Genomic DNA, 22,231 nt, shown 5'->3' with positions numbered 1-22,231 from the left:
TCAACACTCACCGCCCCGCCAACGGGGGGCCCCCGCTGCTTTTGCCCAGATGTTCCGTGTCACTGGATTGCTTGTTGCATGCAAATCACGCATAATATGCGCAGGGTAATCCATACCCGATTGTTATCAGGCGCGGGGGTAACGGACGGTGCTCAGCTGTGCTGGCCGAAGTCTATTCACTCGCCCTGTCCTTGTAACAACACGCCCCAACAAGATCCCCGTTTGGACTATGATCTCACCGCCGAGGCTGGCCCACCCGACACCTTCACGGTTACTTCATCGCAAGACGTGATGTGGAATTCAGGAGTGTTTTACTTTTTTTTTTTTTTTTACAGCAGACGCCGAGGTTACTCACAGAGAACAGCAAATTCGCTAGACATCTACATCAATTTCACATTACAAGTTGGCATTTGTGGAGAAACACTCCAGTAATAATATGTCAGTCAAACAATTGTTGATCTGTACGCTATTCTCGCCATTTCATCCAAGTCCCTCTGTATCCACGGTAACCAGGTCACAATGGAATGGACTGTGCTCACTATTAGAAAGCAAAATCACGACGAAGTGCTAGTCGACGAGTTACGACGAGGTGGCTGATGCTTATGGATTGAGCATCATGCCAAACAGCTTCCGATATCGTGGTGACGAGGCGGAGGCCGCGGTTATTAATGATCTACCAATAAGTCTGATCGCCGAGCGAGAGAGGGAACGAGCGATCAGAGATTGTATTCCCGAGGCCGTACGAGGTCGAGCCACCGATAGGCAACGCCAGATGTTAGTTCGCGAACTCTCGCGCCCGTAATTATTCATTATCGGCGAACGAACGAGATATATAATATATTAGGAGGGCTTACCAGAGATTATGCCTGTTTGGACACTGATTACATATTTGGCGAGTCGATCCGCGCTAACAATATTCTCACTGGCTTGTTATTGTAGTTAGTGGAGTCATCACCAATCTATCTGATAACAAGCGAAATCAGTAAACGAGATATTGACCCCACTTCAAGAAAAGTCTGCTTCTCGCACTGAAAATCCAGACTGGTCTAGTGCTTTCTGCGCTTTCTCTTATTCATCGCATGTGAACTACGATTGCGGTTATCATTGTCTAATGAGTGACGCTTACATTCACATTTTGTATTCGTGATGTTATTTCCGAGAGAGCATAGCCTGAAAGATTTGCTCACTCTCATCTACACACATACACACATGAGTCTAACGTGCAAAAGCCTTGCTTACGCAAGCTGTTTGGTTGACATTCTACTCTGACATCTTTTCCATAATCATTTTGGTTACAGACGTTCATCCAAACTCAACCAATACTGCTAATGCAATATACATAGGTTTCTTTTATGTCATGGAAAGTTTTAATCATTTCACCCTCTCGGAAATGGGAAATGATTGCAATCCGGTCTGCGGCGTCGCAGACTAAGCCCCTCTCCTTTGGACACCTGTGCATAAGCAATCAACCCGTTCGCTTTGTGCCAACAGCCAACAAAAGGCAGCTTCGTGATGAGGGGCCGTAATAAACACCGCCGCTGGCTCGCTTCGGGGGCTTAGTAGTGCACAAATAATAATCGAGCAAGCCAGCCGGTCGCGGGCAACTCGTTGCCTCGGTGACCAACACACTTGATTTTTTTTTTCCCCGTCGCTCTTCTCAGGCCACATTTTTCTCGTTATGATTTTCCGCCTCCATCTTGTAGTCTCGCTTTGATGTTCCATCAGGTCAAATATTAGGATTCATCTTTACAAGTCGTATTAAAACGCGGTGAATACAATCAAGCACATGTCAGCACAACGAAATGATGGGGTCTACATGTCCGTAAGATCATTTCAGGAGTAGGGCCTACATGATATACTTCATTACGGAAATAATTCAATATGTTATACTGATTTATTTACAGTACATTGTACTATGTGACAGATACGAGGCTATTTACTAAAAGGACATAAATGCAATCATTCTTGATCTTCTTTTATTTCGAAATCAATTCAAGGTTATGTAGGCCTACCTGTTGTATTTTTTTTTGCGGCATAGGCAATAAAAATGATGCATTTTATAATATTGTTTTCATGTGCAATGTAAAACGATGATAGCTCCTCTTCGTGAACCCTGAAGGCAAATCGCCGTTTGTCCCTGTTCTTTGATCCATGTGCTAAAACGAAAGCGAAACGTCTGTCTCCCTCCATCTCTCCCTAACACACACACACACACACACACACACACACACACACACACACACACACACACACACACACACACACACACACACACACACACACTCACACACACACACACACACACACACACACACACACACACACGTGCGAGTCCCGGAGTGCAAGTAAAGGCCCTAATAGTTACAGCTTGACACGATATGGATAGTGAATAGTGGCCACAGAAGAGGGGAGGGGCTGGGGCTGCAACCCCCCCCCCCCACACACACACACACACACAAATGGCAGGGGGGGGGACGGGAAAAAGAGACGAGAAACACCATGACTTCCCTAGATTTTTCCCATTGAAAGTGTGTTCGTGTATGTGTGTCCGTGTGTGTCGGGGGGGGGGGGTTGACAATTGGCTCAATCAAATCAATCTAGCACTACCCCATCCCTCTACCCCTCCCCCCCCCCCCCCACACACACACACACAGGTAAATAACGTAACGTTCCTCGGCCCCTGGTAAGCACACTGACTTTAGTGTAGCACAAAAAGAGTCATTCAAAGTTGTTTTGAAGGGGGATTTCTAACCCGTGAGTTGCCATGTGACAATTCATTTTTTTTTTTCTGGTCTATGTGTATAATATCATGTACATGGGGGTAGCTCGATCGCATGAATTATGTTCTGAATAGACGTAGTTGTCCAAGTAACAAAACACTATTTTAATTGCTGATGGGATTGCCAAAAAGGAAGGAATTAAAGGGAAGATAAACCCCAAGAACAATGTGGATTGAGTGAAAGCAGCAACATTAGTAGAACACATCAGTGAAAGTTTGAAGAAAATCGGACAATCGATGCAAAAGTTATGAATTTTTAAAGTTTTGGTGTTGGAACCGCTGGATGAGGAGACTACTAGAGGTTATGACGTATGAGTGGACTACAATATCAAGAAAATATAAAGAAAATACTACAAAAATCCATTTTTCATGAAAATTACAAATTCCATCAACTTGATATTGACATATGTTAAGGGTAGCAATTATTCCCCCTGCTTTCTGAAAGCGGTTGGTCCACTGCTCTTTCATAATTCTAGAAAAGTGAATTTTTGTTGAATATCCTTTATATTTTCTTTGTATTGTTGTCCACTCATACGTCATATCCTCTAGTAGTCTCCTCATCCAGCGGTTCCAACACCAAAACTTTAAAAATTCATAACTTTTGCATCGATTGTCCGATTTTCCTCAAACTTTCACTGATGTGTTCTACTAATGTTGCTGCTTTCACTCAATCCACATTGTTCTTGGGGTTTATCTTCCCTTTAAGAGGATTATTCTACAAACTAAGGATATTATATCTGTACACATTAGGCGAGGGAGAAATTGAAAATGTTATCTGTAAATCAGAAAACACACTCAAAAACCGTCTGAGAGTTTAAAAAAAAAAGATAATAAACCGACTAAGTCTACCTTGTTTGTTCGTCCGTTTTTCAAGTGCAATTTAGAAAGTAATCAAGTTGATGATAGAGTTTGCTAAATCTTCGATTATCTTCAGTGACTTATTATTCATTTCTGAAAAGGCTTAGCTGTATATTTGTCGTAAGGGCGTGAGTAAACTGATTCTTGAGCTGTTTTATATTTATATAACGCTTGAGATCACACGAGTAGGCCTACTTTTATTGCTACTGCAGTATTTAGTAGGCCTACTACTAAAATGAAGACGCGCATTGTACGTGTTTGCGAAAGTCATGACGAAATCTTGCAGAAACTTTGCGTCCTCGTCCAAGGTAAAGCAACGATTTTAGTATGATTTCGTTATCATTCAAAATTCATCTGCCTTCTTTTTTTCATTTAGTTGTCTATAGTTTCAGCTGAAAGAAGTAGGTCCCTATAATTATGGTATGAAGAGAAATCTTTAAAGGGAAGATAAACCCCAAGAACAATGTGGATTGAGTGAAAGCAGCAACATTAGTAGAACACATCAGTGAAAGTTTGAAGAAAATCGGACAATCGATGCAAAAGTTATGAATTTTTAAAGTTTTGGTGTTGAAACCGCTGGATGAGGAGACTACTAGAGGTTATGACGTATGAGTGGACTACAATATCAAGAAAATATAAAGAAAATACTACAAAAATCCATTTTTCATGAAAATGACAAATTCCATCAACTTGATATTGACATATGTTAAGGGTAGCAGTTATTCCCCCTGCTTTCTGAAAGCGGTTGGTCCACTGCTCTTTCATAATTCTAGAAAAGTGAATTTTTGTTGAATATCCTTTATATTGTCTTTGTATTGTTGTCCACTCATACGTCATATCCTCTAGTAGTCTCCTCATCCAGCGGTTCCAACACCAAAACTTTAAAAATTCATAACTTTTGCATCGATTGTCCGATTTTTCTCAAACTTTCACTGATGTGTTCTACTAATGTTGCTGCTTTCACTCAATCCACATTGCTCTTTGGGTTTACCTTCCCTTTAAGTATGAATGAATAAAGGTAGTTGAGACCACGGGATAAATACAACAAGATTATATTATAACGAAAGAATGAAACTTGACAAGATGCAAAAAAAAAAAGATGATAATAATAGTAATTGCAGTTTGAACGCAGACGACTCATTTGACTTGGTGATTTTGGTCACGTTACTAAAAGGGTCTGGGTCACGTGACTCCAACACTCTTTCTTTGCTTGTAGCATGCTTGCTTGCTCCGCATACAGAAGCACCCAAATGAAATTGCTTAAAGCAAACAAATAAAATAAACAAAGAAAAACAAAACAAAGCAAGACATAAAACTATGATAAAAACGAATAAACAAACAAAAATAAAAGCAAGAAATGTGATGGGGAGTTATACCTTTCTTGTCCACTATGCCAGGTAAAATATCACAGGTAAAAGGTCATGGGAAATATGACCATAGATATCAACACAATTATTCAAATAAAATATACTAATTACTACAGATTTTCATTGAGGCTATACTCTCTAAAAAGATCGAGTGAAAATTTTCGCTCTTGAAGGAGTGAATAACAGAAAAGAGTGAATTTAGAGTAAATTTTTGAGTGAAAATGTTCATTTTCACTCATTTTAGAGTGACCTCAGGGATCAATCGAAGATTTTGGGGTGATCCCTGAGATCGCTCCAAAATGAGTGAAAATGAACAATTTCACTCTAAATTCACTCTTTTCTGTTATTCACTGGTTCAAGAGCGAACATTTTCACTCAATTTTTTTTAGAGAGTACACATACCCCGGGGTCCACATACATACTATGTTAGGTGTCTAGTTAACACTTTTGAGTAGAGAAAGACAAAGAAAAGAGACAATGACAGGGTATAGAGAAGAGAAATTAACGATATATACATGTATTCGTCATACGCGTCATCTGTAAAAGGCTAACGCAAGAGACGTGTTCAAGGCATGGACACGTCCCTCAGTTCACGATTTTTCTAAATTTCAATTAACTCTCAGTATTTGCTACTAATTTTGCTCAATATAATAGTATAAGTCCATGGGCATGGACTTGAAAAGAAGAACCCCGAAAGCGAACACACAGATAAACAAAGAAACAAAGAAAACAATCACGCTAACAACAAGAACAGCAACAACAAAATTAATCCAACAATAAACTGTTATACTCACATTTTAGATTTTAAGCATGTACCTTGGAGAGTGCATTTTCCCCCTCTCTCTGTTTCTGTCTGTCTTTCTCTCTCTCTCTCTCTCTCTCTCCCTCTCTCTTGTGTGTATATTAATTTTCCTTTCTTCTTTTTCTCTCTGCCACAATTACCTATACAGAAATGCCTAATACTTCAAACAGAACATCATTCATGATCATCACATAACTTTTTACAGGACCTATTATGTATCCTCTTTCGTGCGATTATCAGAAGGTAATAATAATAATAATAAGGTCTTATTTATCCAGGGTAGCCTCTTCAGTGTTGCCACTGCTCTACCTGAGGGCAATGCCATTATTATTACCCCAGCGTTGCCAGGTACCCATTTATACACCTGGGTCAAGAGGGACATTGTGGGTAAAAACATCTTGTCCAAGGACGTAAGCACTGGGCGGGAATCGAACTCGGGTCCTCCGATTAGGAGTCGGGAGTCTATGCCACAGCGCCCCCACAAGGTGACGACCAGGTTCAAGAAAAGAGAAATGAAATTATTTCCCACCAGCTAAGCTGACATACAATGATTGTATGCAGTTGAAGTGTAATGATGATAGCACAATACAAGACTTTATATAAAGGATACAATTCCTGCATGTAACTTTATGTGCAGCCGCAACGTTTGCCTACACGTACCTGCCGTTAACATTTCCGTCATTTGCAGAAATATCAACTTCACACCTTGATCTGATTCTTCAAAAATTACAATTCATTTCCTCACAAGACTCCCCTTGTCGGTCTTCCTGACCAATCCACGAAAACCCTCCTCCCTTGCTTTAGAAGAGCATTGCACTAAGTTTATCAAATCTAACAAAAAGAATAATGGGACAAAAACTGACTTTTACTTTGATAACATCCTCATAACAAATCATCCTACTTCAAGTGCGACTACATAGTGGCGGATCCGGGAGGGAAGCACGGGGCGCCCCCTATTTTGTTTGTTTGTTTTTGTTTGTTTTTTGATGAAGAAATAAAAAGATAAAAATTGATAGGGGTGCGTGCGCCCCCCCCCCCCCACCCCTTTATTTTATTTTTTTTCTGAAAGAAACCATAATTGTCAGCTTTCAGCTGATAAAAACCGGAAGTGGTAAATAAACTGCTTTGCACCCCCCCCCCCCCAATGGAATTCCTGGATCCGCCCCTGGTTTACCTACGATTAACTTCTTCATGTCGGGATGCGACGACTGCTTGATCTGATACGAAAACTTCTGCAATTGAACAAGAACGGGACATAACTATCATATAGACCTACCTATTTTTTTTTTCACAAGTAGATGATATTCAGGTACTTTCCTGTCATTTTTCTTGATACGTTTGCCCTTTTTCTGGAAGAGATTGTTTACTATGCAACGAGATAACGAATGGTGTTATTTTATCTTTAATATGGTGTTGCTCTTCGCGTAAACTCCTTGAAAGTATCAAATACGTGAATATCGATCTTCTAAACGTGTGCTGTATATTATTTGCATTCTACCTGTCATTGGCAGCCATTCTAAAGGATGACTTCTGCTTTACGAGAGACATTGCAATTTCAGAACTCTAGGAACTTTCTTCTCAATCACTAAAAGTTGGCTTTGAGTAGCCTGATTTGAGAGAAATCGCGCAACGGGAGAGAGGCTTCAGCTGCTAGATATCAGCGAGATATCTATCTGCTAACTTGTCATAATGCTTCTGATCCAGTATAGCTTTGCTGGGGTAGTGCTTTTGTTTTTCGCACAGGGATGTGGAACACTGTATCCAAATACATTGTATGCACAGATTTTTCAAGAAACGAAGACAGGTAACATGAAAGCTCCTTAGCAGGGCCCCGGTGAAAACATTATCACCGTCAGTGCATTTGAATAGAGGTGGGCCTACAGTACATTTCATAATTCCTAAGTACTCTGAATACATTTTGTACATCATTTTTGCCAAGCAACCGAGATGCCAGCGTTTGAAATTTAGGGGGCGCTGTTTAAAACCACATTTCAGTCTTGTTTGTCTAAACAGGGCAAAGCAGGCTGTTTAGGCGCCCACGCTGTCGACGTCCCTGGGAATCTCACGCTCGACGGTGATGGAAAGTATCCTGCTGGATGCCATTAATGTATTTTTTCAAACCACTACACTAAGGAGTTACAGAATGGTTTACCTTTCCATTGTGGTGAAATTGGCATACATATCCACTGTTCTCTTATGAGGGAATTAATATAGGCCTAGTAATGAGTATGATGGTGATTTCTGCCGTTAAAGGGATCATAGTTTTGGTTGAAACCAAACTTCAGGTTCTAACATATTTTGGTGAGATAATGAGGAACCTCTCATGAAATATGAAAGAGCATGTAATTCTATGAAGAATTAAACGTTTATTTGATGAAAATTGGTTTTGAAATGGCTGAGATCTATATCCAAAGCGATTCTAATAAAGTGTGGGACCTATAACTAGCTTTTATTACGATCGCTTTGTTTTATACTTTGTTTTTGGATGTTTCAGTCATTCCAAACCCGATTTTCATCAAACAAACTTTGAATTTCTCTTAAAATGGTATGCTCTGTTGTATTTCATAAATGTTTTCTAGGTATCTCGCAAAAAAGTTAAAAGCCCAATTCTTATCTCCACCAATATTGTACCATCCCTTTAAAGTGGTATAACTCGTCACTCGAGGATATTTTTTTTTATCTTTCAATTTTTAGTAAACAACATCAAACAAAATTACAGAGATAAAAAACATAATTATACAAATAAAAATAAACAAGAAAAGAAAAGAAAAATAAGATAAATTGATGATGATGCAGCCATGATCGCCTTTATACGTAGAATATGAAATGATTTTACTTTTCCTAGTACTGGATATGGACAACTTCGTATCTTGAAAGCGCTCCAGATGTACAATCTACTTTGTATTACCCATTTTGTTGTTTAGTTGATGATCACTATGTTTACTAGTCTCCAATGATTTCTTGCAAGTCATGATACACCACACGTTTTCCAGGTGTGATGATTGCTTACACACAGGCCATAACCATTCTATGACGGAACACTCTAGACAAGAGACAGCACACTATGACTATGACCATTGATTTTTTTTTCTTTTTATAATTATTATTTTTTATCACGCTGTTCGACTGACTACTCGTTTACTTGCTTTCATGTGTTCTTATACACTGGAGTCTTTTAGGTACTAGTAGTCGATTAAAGAGGATCTCCACTCCAAAAATAGATTAACTTCAAAAGAAAGAGAAAATAATTATTCCCTACAGACAGTAGGCAGAACGATACAAAAATGACAAAAATCAGACAAGAAAAACAAAAAGATATGACATTTTGAAACTAGTTTCATTTTTTCGGAAAATATTTCTTGAAGTCTAGAGTATATACTTATGAATATTCAAATCAGCAAGTTGACAAAAATGTCATGCTCTCACAATAACTCTTATTCATTTCGTATACAAAAAAAGGGACAAAATTCTTCCATTTTAGCCATAAAAATATAGAACTTGCCATAAAACCATCCAAAAAAAAAAAATCTTGGTATGGAAACATTCTTTTACTTGTATCAGCTAAAATATATATTTTCCCGAATGAAATATAATTATGACATACATTCATGAAAAATTGTGAGGGTATGGCAATATCAACGAGCTTATTTGAATATCTTTAAGGTCAAGAAATGTTTTTAGGGAAAAAAAATCGAAATGTCATATCTTCTTTATTTCTCATCCGAATAGTTTCACTTTTGTATCTTTCTGTAGAGAATTTTTTCCCCCCTTTTGAAGTTAATTTATTTTTTAGGTGGATTTCCTCATTGGGCCTCGAGGTTCGTATCAAGAAACTACTAAATGTTCGCATGGTAGAAATTATGTTTTGTAGTAATGTAACGTAAGTGAGGGGACTGCAATCTACAAGTTCGCTTTTTAGCAGCCCCTCAATTTTTATTTCCATGAAGTTCTTTTAAGAACCAATGTGTATTATTATGTTCCAATGTATGTAATCATGTCAAAGTGTATTACCTGTGTTTGATTGGAAATGAAAATAAAAAAAAAAACATGCATGTGAACATGCATGTGTGAAATGAAAATGAGATAATCTTATACAATGTACATAGTAACTGTTTATAAGGGGTAGAAAACATTTGCTAATGCTATGAAAGTAATAACATTCCACCCCTCTGTCGGTTACTCTGGTTAATTTGGTAATAGCGGCTAGCGAGGGCAATAATAATATGACTCAAGTCGGCTTCTGATGAAGAGCTGCGTACATGCATGTTTGTGATCATTGTACTAGTATGCCAAATCAATCTACTACTGCATTGTATTTGGTGTGCGCGCAGGTAGTCGAGCACACAACAAGGGCTACCATACACAATAACAAGCAAGTTGCGTCCGTGCGTGCGCGTGTGACGTGAGCGTCTGTGATATTGCAGCGCGGCAACTAGGAGCTGGGGTAACATATTCCAAGGTAAATTGCTCAACTCATCTGTATTTTTCGTGTACTGGGAAGCTGGTCTATGCTCTTCTACTGTCAGTAAATCTTCATCATTTTATATAGGTCGAACATATCGATGGATGTATTGTGTTTGTTGATATTCGACAGGTGCGCTGTTATTGTTGTGTCAAAATATGACTGTTAGCAAAACTACGTGTAGAAACCACAGAGAGATTGTGTAGTCCCACATTACACATGCCGTGTAAGTGTCACTGGACGTGGACTACGGTTTTAGACAGAATTCTAGCCCGACGTCGACCAGACGCTGTTAATACGCTGTGCGAATACGCTCCTTAGTTACACTACAGCGACTGGGCTGTGTATAGTTAACAAAATTCATGCACGAGCATGACGAAAGTAGAACCTACGAGCTACGGCTACGGCTACGCTAACAGAGGTTACACATCATCATGTTTGCGGCATGTAACTACTACTACGGTACTACTACTACTAGGTTGATAGTTAGCGGCATGCGGCCAATCGATGCGGCCTCCCACTCCCCTTGCTTTGGCCTTAAAAAGCCTGGTTTGATCGTTCATTTACATGTTCACGTATGTAGACCAGTTCCAGTTGCAGCAATCGAGAGTAGGGTAAGGGTACCAGTATTCGGTCAGCTACCGGTGTTTGGTCACTTACTTATCACTTGTCACAAGCCAGTGAGTAAGTTCAACTTCAACTGTCACAACACACGTAAATTACATCAATGCACATACATGTACATACTTGCACACTCATTCACAACAGGAAACTCCTGTAGTAGTCCCCTACAAAAGATGAAAAGTCCATCCAAAATCCCAAATTTTACCGTCAAAAGTGCAGAATCGGCGTTGCTTTCCAAAAGCATGTAGGGCCTATGTGCGGATTGAGCCCAGTTTTAAGAGTACGGGTTGCTGAAAAAGCGCTAAAAATCTAGAAATATGCTGTTCTCTCGCGGGATTTTTTGCTTATCACAAGCTTGTAGTGTGATGGTATCCTCAAAAATGCAAAAGAAAAACAATTTCTGTATGTGCCGATACAGTATCTCAATGTACATTGTACAAGGGTTGAATGAAAGTGCCGATATTCCCCAGTATTCGGTCACCACGGGCGCCGCAATGTCGCCAATGCAATTTTGCGCCAACAAGGTAGCGCGCGGCGCATTTTTCAGATGCCTTGAACACGCATTGACTTTGAATGCGCATATCGAATGGGCATGACCGAATACTGGTCGCGGTGACAGTATTCTGGGGAATTATCAAGGTGAAATATTTTGAGATTTTGTGAAATTCTGTTGTTACATGATGTTTAACAAAATTAGAATTGAGCTCAAAAAAGAAATTTGATGTATTTCACTTTCATTGCTGTAGATATGATGTATGTATTATTTTAGTTTGAAAAATATTGTAAAAAAGCTTAAATGACTGAATACTGGGGGTTTTAACTTTTACCCTGCTCATGGATATCTTGCAAGGGATTTCCCCTCCAGTTTATTAGCTAAAGAGCGTCAATTGTGCTTAGTCCCACATACCCAGTCTACATCAACATGTACATCAGAACAGAAGCATGAGTTGCTCGCATGTGTTATGGGAAGTGAGAGTACAGTACTCTTGCACCTGATTTTGCAGTTTCATCGATAAATGAAACAGCCGCTGCCGCAAGTAGGCACCTTGCCACAAGCCTCGATAAGTGATCTGGAGATTGAGGGTCTGTCATAAACTTCTTATCTTGTATGTGATCCCTACTCTACTAGTTTCTCATTACTAGCAATGCAAATTACAACGAGCTCCCAAATAATCACATGTAATTTGATTAGTAATTTCGCAGACCTAGTTATACTATAATAGTATTCTTTTCATAATTTTCTGACCTCCTTAATTAATGATACTGTGCTTTAATTTTTCACAAAAATTTGTGAATGTATTACATGTTGTATGCCAGAGTCCTGAAAGTAAGTCAAGTTCTGTAGTAAGGCATTATGCAACATAAGTCCCGTTCATAGTCAAGTTGTAATTTGCATTTTATGTTTTTGTCTTTGTTACACATTGTAGATCTTAAAGTTGTGGCATTTTGAATGCTGGCATCCCAACATTGAAGTCATGGGACTAATATTTGCATGTCTTTGACAATTTATTGTGTAATGTAGAAAGGAACAAGACTCCTTTTCTTCACAGTAAGCTCATTTTGCCAAACTCAACTAGTAATTGTTTGAAACTGACAAGAGAATCATTAAGATATTTCAAAACTTTTTACCACCTGAACTCATTTGAGACTGAGTGTCACTGAAGTGCAAGGATTAATATCTCATTATGTTATTTTCCTCCTTCCAGAACCAGCCACAATGCAAAAGTTTACAGGTGTAGGGAGGGGGCTTCTCATGAAGTCCGCTCCTGACCCTGAAGTTGGGAAGGTCCAAGAATCTGAGGATGAGAAAAAGTCGCCTCCACTTTCACCCCTGGTGTTCACTGACGTTAATGATGGAGATGAAATTGGCCGACACGAGGATGTTGTGGTAGATCCTATCTGCCCATCACAAGGACTGGATCTGTGTGACGAGATGAATGCAGGTATCGGCCAAGATGAAGTATGTGGCTTAAAAGGGGAGGGCAAAGACTCTGAAAGCAGTGAAAAGAGGGAGAAAGAAGGGGCTGGACAAGTTAAAGTGGACAATCAGTCTGACGTTAAAGAGGCAGTAAACGATGTTGCCAAAGAGGAGGACCCTCAAGAGGCGAGCCCAGAAGTGCCTAGCAACCAGATCACGAGCAGTAATGCAGATTTAGCTCGGGAACCCTCCTCCTCCTCCTCTGGTGAAGTGGACAGAGACATAGGCAGCAGTGGGACCACAAATGCACCTGACCCGGACTCGTCTGTTGCAGTGCCGCCTGATTCAGAAACAACGTTGCAGCCAAAAGAGTCAGACTTCATGGGTGAAGAAAAAAAAGAAGAGGCGTCAACCACCAAAACTCAGGGAGAGAAAGTCACTGTCACTGATGCAGCAACTGCAAGTAAATGCCTCTTAATGCTTTGGAATTTATGATCTTTTCTTTTCTTTAATAGAAATTTTATTAACAGACCACTTCCTCTTTATAAAAATTATAATTGTAGATTACTTAGGTATCCTGAATAGATATAATGAACATGTACCATTAAATTGTTTATTCGATAGAGGACCAATGTCAGCAGTCTTAATTTTGTGTGAGAGCACTTGTCATTCCAAATAATTGATGTACAAGTTCCAATCATTTGACACAAATTCTTAGCGTACGAGAGGATAAACAGGAAATTCAAATGTTTAATGAGTTTGGCACTTACAACTGTACATGTATTTTGTTTAAAAGACCCAGTAGTGTGGGGATTCATGGGTGGCCAGATTCATTCGCTGCCTTCGGGGGTACATTAGAAAGCCATGAATAGCTCAGGTCAGCGAATACAGTACATGTATGTGCATTGAAGTGTACGCTCATCTGTTATGATCAACTCCAGTTGAGATTCTTCAGCTGTGTATGTGATACACAGAGATCAGTGATGAAGCTGTACACATTTCGTTATGAGGATTCTCACAAACCGGTATATCAGAGCTAGGCCAGCCTTCCCACTCCATGGTATCTCCATACTTCTTGGTCATTAATGAGGTGTTCCTCATTTTCTTGAGAGCAAAATTAGTGCCGTCATAGAGAAGAGTGGTCATGAAACATGTACTTAGTTGTTTTTATGCCTCTGCCATGAAATGTTCTTCTTCTTCTTCTGATTAAGTCTGCCTCCTTCAATAGACTGAAGATTCTTTCAGACTGGTGCTATTTACATTATAATACAATTTATTTACAGATATTTACAAGCACATAGAAAAGTTGACGAAAAAACTAGCCACTGTGATCAACCGTTAGACGGTTTCGAAATGATCCCACAGATGGCGCTGAAGGCATTACAAGACTCGTACATATGTTTTCAGTTTGTCCATCTGTTCATCCATTTTTCTGTCTGTCGTCTGTTGGTAATCCATTTAGTGGACAACGTAAATTGAGAACCAACTGATTTATCCCAATGAAACTTACATTGTACATTGTATACAACTTATGTATGATTGGATGAAGCTTTACCTATCAACTTGTGAGTGCACATTCTCAGAATCAAAGTCAAGGTCAAATTATGAAACTTCTATATTTCCCCATACTTTTTCAAATACCTGAAGGTATTTTTGTGAATCTTAGTTTACAGTATGTACCATGTACCTGAAAAAGATTCTCTAGGAAAAGTTTTGGGCCATGGGGTCAAATTAAGGTCAAGTGAAAAAGACTAAAATTCCACTTTCTCCATGATATCTCTGAAATGGAGCAAAAAGCTGCCCTTAAAACCAAGGGCATTTAAACTACAGCTGAGCCTCTTTCAAGCTGCTAAAAGAGGCTCAGAATCCACCCCTCGTGGTTTCAGAATCTGATCAGTTAGAATGGCCTTTGCTGTATTTTGTCTGTTTGTACTGAGCTAAAGGGCTGCTCGAGGAGGCTTCAGAAACTGCCTTTGCTTAGTATACATGTAGATGGGTTATAGCCACTCTGACCTTATTTCAGAGTTTCTTGTTCCCACTTTTCGCAGAAGTCAAGACCTCAGCTGTTATCACCACTACCACCTCAACAACAAGGTCATCTCCGGAGAAGGGCCTCCTTCCTTCCCCAACAGCAAAGAAACATGGGAAGGGTATCCTTGGTCCTGCACCCAGTGCACCGCTCGTGCCCCTTGGTCCACCCACGGTGTTTCCCAACGGTGTCCCAATCAACATTCCCCCTCCACCAACGACACTCAGGTTGCCAATGCCAAAGGTCATGCCAAAGAACAGTGAGGAGATCCGACAGGTTCTGCAGGATTTCGGTTTCTCCCTTTCTGAGGACAAAGCGGCAGGGAAAATGAAGACTTCAGGTAGTGCAATATCCTCCAAGGATATCTGTAAAATATTTGCAAATTATTCAGTAAAAATTTATGTAGGGATGATTAAAAAGAATGGAATCATTACTCCAGTGTAGTATTAGTGGCATGCAGTCTTAATAGCATAAATATTAAATTTTCAACATTTTGAAAAACCACTGAATTGCATCTAGCTATGAGTGTGTTTGTATGTGGAGGGAAGGGATTGGGAATTATTGGTGTAAAGCCTGTTATGCTACTGTGCCTTTTAATATCCAATATTAAAGTGAAATGTACAATGTACATTGCAGTGCCTCTTTCAGTGAATAGAGATTAAAGGGACTGTACAGTACTGGTTGAGGTGGGGATTCATGTTTTGAACATTCTTAAGTGAGATAATGAGAAACCTCTTATGAAATATGAAAGAGCATGTAATTTTAAGAAGGATTCAACGTTTGTTTGATGAAAATTGGTTTTCAAATGGCTGAGATATCCAAAAAAGCAGTAATTGATAAAAGGCGACAGGCCACAACTTTATTAGGATCTCTTTGTTTCACCTTATTTTTGGATATCTCAGCCATTTCAAAACCGATTTTCATCAAATAAACTTTTGATACCCCTTAGAATTGCATGCTCTTTGACTTGTCATGGAGTGGTTTCTGAATATCTCGCAAACATTAAAAGCTAAATCCTCACCTCGACCAGAGATGTACACACCCTTTAACATTGTAGGGGACATAAAAGTGTTGAACACTTACTCCTCTTTGTGAAATTTCTATTTTGTTGTTTGTCTGTGTGTTACCTCTGCCAAGGAGGTTATGTTTTTGTTGTCGTTGGTTCGTCAGTTTGGTGTTTTTTTTTGTCTGTGCAAAATAACTAAAAAGAATTATGCACGGATTTCGATGAGACAGGCAGGAAAAGTCGATAATGACACAAGGAACAGATGATTAAATTTTTGAAGTGATCTGGAAATTTTTCTGAATTTTTGGAGGATTTTTTCTCTTTTGGCAGATATGTTCAATGAACTTACACTGTAGGAGTTAAAGCTTTGAGTATTTGAGGTGTACATACATGTACTAAAGTGCATGCTCTGCTCGGGCGAGGCGCTGTGCAGCTGGAAGCTGATAACGTAAACAAAAGGCTTCTATATTATTGGGAAATTGGGCAATTTTCAGCATACGTGTATCTGTGGAAAATAGCTGTTTGACGGAGGTCTGTGTTCTCCAAGTGCTTTTCTAGTTCATAACATGTTTTTCTGTTCTCTTGTATCTCCTGCTGCATGTCTAGGTGATACGAAAGGCAAACCGTCCTCACAGCAACCCACACTCCAGCAGGCTCGTGCGCCACAGCACAAACACCCCAGTCGGCCAAACCATCCTTCCTCAAACCATCCTTCTTTGAACCAGCGCCCCAACAACAGAGGAGATGCCCAAGCTTCTCCACAGGCCCTACCCCAAAGGGAAGTCAACAGTAGGTGGCAGAGGTCAGAGGGCAAAGGTCAAAATGCCCCTCACCAGCAGAGAGGTCAACAGCAATCAAGGTACTTTTCTTCCCTACATACCTTCCCAAGGTGCATGTGACATTTTGCCACAAAACTTGGATTCAACCTGTATCAGAAAGAAGAAAACAAAACAAAAATTTGTCAATGGATGGCCTCTGTGAATTCAACAAGTGTGAAAAGATCATGTCAAGTACTGCAGTATCCTATTTGTACTTTGCACTGTTTTTTTTTTTTCTTTGTGACACTAGATTTACATCGTTAGTACATATTTGCATTTGTCATTTTATCATGTGCAGCCAAATCAGTCTTTGATTTATAGGGAATGAAGGTTAAATGTGAAGTGACAGAAATGTTTGGTAATATACAACTTACAGAAGTCTTGGAAACATTGATCTATAAAACATGATCCTTCTTTAAAGCAAACCGACTTTTGTTTCTGAGGGGAAAAGCGAGATATGCATGTTGGGTGTAAAGAGGGCATAGGCAGATTTGAGGAAGAAAAATGGGCAAGTCCAAGATAAGGTCCCCTCAGAAGGCAAAATTTCATCTTTGCTCAATATTGACATGTTTGGTATCATTATGAAGCTTATGAGTTGAAGTTTTGATTTCCATGGAGGAAAATATGTTATGTAAATTTATGCAAATTTCAAGGGCTTCATTTGCATAAATGTGAAATACAGCGTTACGTATGGGACATTTATAAAAATTCATATTTATTCAAAGGAAAGTAAATTATATTTGATTAATATGTGGACATAAGGAGTTCATCAAATAGTTTAACTTGGTATGAAAATTTAGGTATTATGCAAATGATTATGCAAATTAGCTCGTGTCCTATCATGAGATGTCCCATACGTTACAAATTGAGGTCATTTTTTATAGGTTTTTTCTGAAATTTTTGAGGTTATTTGAATGCCCATTTGGGAAGTTCTAATTTATTGTTTAAAGAAGTTAAATACCACAGAAAGAAGAAAAAATAGTTCAAGAAATATTCTTTATTAGGCAATTAAATAATGTTACGTATGGGACAAATGCGTTACGTATGGGACATCATCATACATATTGCATGTGAATGCATGTAGCTAGCTGGGAAGGTCTCCCAATACACAAATCGTCAATCATTCTGCAGAAAGCATCCCAACTTTGCAGCTACTTTTGAGTTATAGACAATTGAAACAATACATGTACTTGACTGAACAATTTTCAGAGAGGGGGAGGGGGAAATGCCAAAATACACGATGAAAATCAGCATTAAAGGGATGGTATAGTTTTCGTAGAAATGGGTATTCAGTTTTCAGCATATTACAAGATGATTGGAAACTACTTAATATATGAATTATCAAAGAACATACAATTCTAAGACTAGAGGAATTCAAAGTTTATTTGATGAAGATCCAATTTGAAATGGCTGAGACATCAAAAAACAAACAAATACAAAGTAAAACGAAGTGGTCCTAATGAAAAATGTGATCCACCTTTTATTAAGACACCATGTTTCTGGATATCTCAGTTACTCACTTATTCAGTTTTTGTAGTAGCCACGACAAAAATCATGGGTATACATACTGAGGTGTGACTCTCATCAACAACCTGATCGCTAGACAGACAACATACATCTACTCGATCGCTGGGGTTCCACACAGCAGGTATTGCATATTTATTAAAATTGATATTTCTTGTGAATGGCAAACTGCCCTTTATCAATGGAAGTGAAAGTAAACACTTTACTATTCAGTTTTTTAGTAGTAACTATCCTGACAAAAATACAGGGCATGCATACTCAGGTTGGTCATAAAAATATAAGATATGGTTTTGACTATGATTATGATGGGAAATATTTGGGGAATATTGATTCCCTTGACAATCTGGATCAGTATTTGAGTAATTTCAACTAATTCTACTTCAATAATTATGCAAAATACCCATAAACATGATTCTCCACACACTAAACGAATGGGGGACAGAGGACATGCATACTCGGGTTGGTCATAAGAATGACAAAATATGATTAAATATGATTAAATATGATTATGATGGTAAATATTTGGGGAATATTGTTCCCTTGACATTCTGGTTCAGTATTTGAGTAGTTTCAACTGATTTTACTTCAATAATTATGCAAAATACCCATAAACATAGTTTTCCACACAATAAACGAATGGGGGACAAAGTGTCCCATATGTACATGGTGTAACTGTCCCATATGTAACACGTCACGTCCGTCTTTAATTAGAACCTGTAATTAGTGCTTTTTGCCTCATGACTTGAAACTTACCTCTGATAATCTTGAGTATTGTGACTTTCATCACAGTGAGTTACATGTTGTAGAATGAAATACTTTCAGAGAGTTTTGAGGTTGAAAAAAACGAAAAAAAAACAAAACAAAATTTTTCTGGTCCCGTACGTAACGGCACATATTTTCTCTTCTAGAATATAATTGTCAAGGTCATTTTTCTCCATTTTTTACATATTTCTCCTAGATGTCAATCACCACGATAAAGTTCAATATGATCAAAGGCCATTAACACTATTTTTCAGGTCATAAAAGTCTCTGAATGTCCCATACGAAACGCGCGCATTATCTTGGACTTGCCCAAATGCGAGAACATAACTCCCAAATAAAATGAAGTGAGTGTAAGGATTTCACCAAGAGGAAACTGTGGCAATAATTGCTGTGGTATTACTTAGTAGTGCAGTCAAACCTGTCATAGCACAGCCACCTGCTCTATATTTAGACGTACCACAAACCCTCCTGGAGAGAATTTGTGTGTTACAGACCATGCTAACAGAGGCCACTAGTTGTTAACTAAAACCAGTCTCATGTGGGAAATATTTAACAGGTGTATCTGCTATGAACTCCAATCTTTCAGTGTCATAATGATTACATCCCCTCAAAGGAGGAGGTTGTTTTCATCGGCATTGTCTTGCTTGTTGTTTGTTGGTTTGTTTGTCTGTGTTGAAAATGACTCAAAAAGTTGTGAACAGATTTAGATGAAACTTACTGGAAAGTTGTTTTTTGAAAATGACACAAGGAACAGATGATTAAAATTTGATAGTGATCCGGGAATTTTTATGGATTTTATGAAAGACTTTTTTGATATTTTGGCAGGAAGGGTCAATGAACTTGGTAGTTCAAGCTGCAAATTTTTTTAGGTTTGCATATGGACACTAATATACATGCTCTTGTTTCCGCTGGGGTGAGGCACGCCGTGCAGCTGGAAGTTGATGACATAACAAAAAGCTTCTGTATTGGAAAATTGGGCAATTTTCAGCATGCATGCGATTATGGGTAAAAATCATTGATCTCTATGGAAGCACAAGATCAGTGGTGGAAATGAGCTGATTGGCGGAGGTCTGCGCTCTCAGAGTGCTTCTCTAGTTGTGTATGCTATCTGTTGCAGCCAGCATTTATGGTCTGTTTTGTGTGGTTTGCCATGTGAAGATTCACTTCATATGTTATGTAATTTTACAGGCAAACCAACACTGGTCCCAAGAAAAGTGCTATACCACCGCCCACCAAGCCCGGCCTTTCCAGTCTGACCAAAGACGAGCTGGAAAAAGAGTACCAGTGGCACAAGTTCAATGTTGAAAGGAAGGTGAAAAAGGTATGCCGAGCAATTCATTTCACTAACGTACAGTTGTATGCTGCACTGCATTGATAGAGTTGCAGACATAAAGCTGAGAAAACTGCATAGTAGGGTGATGTGCTTTCAAGAAATGTTTGATATCTAAGTACCTGTAGTCTACATCTCTCTCTCTCTCTTGGGATGATTTTTAAATTTACACTCCATTTATATACTGCTGTTGAACCCTGCAGCAGTATTTAACCATGCTAAGTGCAGGTGTTGGCTTTACAGAGTCAATACTTTTTCTTCACTGAAAGTGTGCCAGACTTTATATGCAACAGTGTACTCAATGATAGGATATGGATGGTAGTATTATACGTATTTGCATGCTCTATCATATGCTATTAATGAATGGTTATGAGTGCAATGGACAGAATATTTCTAGAGGTGAAAGATGAAATGTGACCGGCGACAACGGTTTCAGGCAAAAGTTGGGCATTTTGAAAATTCATTTTTTTCACTGAATCACATTGCCAATTTCCTAAGCTTTTCATTGATATAAAACACTTGTATTCTTTGACACCATTAGTGGGCATAGAAAGCAAAATAAAATGCACTTTTTAAGTTGTTAGCCTGACAAAATTGCGAGAAAACAGGCTTTGAAGATTCACCTCTTTCTCAAAGACAATGTCCGAGCGGCGATGCGAGGTGAGAATCACCCATCCGTATGATGGTGTCAATCGATGTTAAGCTCCACCTCTAGCAACCACATCGCCTTCTGATTGGCTCACTGAGAGAGTCAAATTTCCCGGGCACCTTCCTCAGAGCTCAGCGTATGGAGCCGAAAAACAATGCGTTTTGCTCTGGTTTGTTTACCAGTACGTCTTTCAAGATGGCAGATACGATAATTGCATGTATGGTGAACATATGTGTGGTGCACGCATTACGCAGTGGCATCCTCATGCCATGACCGTGTGCATGTAACAGGAGCGGGTGGCGAATCCACACATTTACAAATTGCGTTTTCATTGTGGTTGACTTGACTTTATCATTGGCGACCCTTTTTAAGGCAGAAAATTGCCAGAGCTGACAAGGGTCACGCTTCCTGTTTGTTTTGCTTTTACAAGCCGTGCATATGTTGCTTTGTTCGGTGGTGTTAATTATATTAAAACCAACAAACAAACATGACTCGTTAGTTTGGTGTGCAAAGTAGACTAATTTGAGAATATTAGTTGTCTTTTCACACCATTATGTCGTACTACAATGTACATGATTTTTGTTCCACTTCCGTTGTCGAACTTTAATAGTTTGGATAGAAAGCCAAATGAAGAGCACGCACTACAGAGCGAGCGTATAAACCGCTATAGCAAGAACAATGGAGCGTGTAATCATGCACGCGTGGACAAAGCATTCCCGAAAAGCTGCAACTGGTGTTTCCGAAAGCCGAATTATGTAAATGTGTGCGATGCACCAGCCACTCGCATGCGAGACCCTACGCCGTAGCAACACTGGGGATATTGGCGCGGTGTTCGAAAGAAGCTCGAAACTGACGAGTGCGATCCAACATAGGGTGCTTAAAATTCTATTTTCGATAGGAAAATCTTAGTCTTATGCTATGAAATTTAGTGTAGATGTAGAAAACATATCAAAGATTTGATTTCTGTAAAAAACCCAAATCGACAAAAATAATGGTCAAAATCTTTGTACCCCGCCTAGGAGGGAATTTACTCATGCGACTTTTGCCTGAAACCGTTGTCGCGGGTCACAAATGGTCCATTCAACGAGGCGCAGCCGAGTTGAATGGATCAAACATTTCATCTTTCACCGAATGAAATATTCTGTCCATTGCACGAATGAAAAATATTTTTCATTTGTTTTATATATTGCCTAAAACAGATCCTTGTCATTTGATGTTATAGTAATTTAGAAACGAGAGAATCTGTGATCGCGAGAGTGCTCACTGAGCGCTTTACGCTAGCGCGCTGTTGCATCCACACACT

At 39.1% G+C, this 22,231-nt stretch overlaps 1 protein-coding gene across 1 annotated transcript in view; it reads left to right on the top strand.

Moving 5' to 3' along the window:
• Positions 1 to 12,605: 12,605 nt before the first annotated feature.
• LOC140242160 (uncharacterized) overlaps positions 12,606 to 22,231 on the top strand; it is a 68,867-nt gene continuing 59,241 nt past the window's right edge. The window contains exons 1-4 of the mRNA XM_072321925.1: positions 12,606 to 13,273; positions 14,859 to 15,179; positions 16,452 to 16,704; positions 20,138 to 20,270. Coding sequence (XP_072178026.1) covers positions 12,610 to 13,273; positions 14,859 to 15,179; positions 16,452 to 16,704; positions 20,138 to 20,270 — 1,371 coding nt within the window. The 5' untranslated portion in view covers positions 12,606 to 12,609. The remainder of the gene's footprint in view (positions 13,274 to 14,858; positions 15,180 to 16,451; positions 16,705 to 20,137; positions 20,271 to 22,231) is intronic.

This window comes from Diadema setosum, chromosome 18 (assembly GCF_964275005.1).
Source record: "Diadema setosum chromosome 18, eeDiaSeto1, whole genome shotgun sequence".
NCBI classification, from domain to species: Eukaryota; Metazoa; Echinodermata; class Echinoidea; order Diadematoida; family Diadematidae; genus Diadema; species Diadema setosum.
This window is presented reverse-complemented; position numbering and strand designations above follow the sequence as displayed.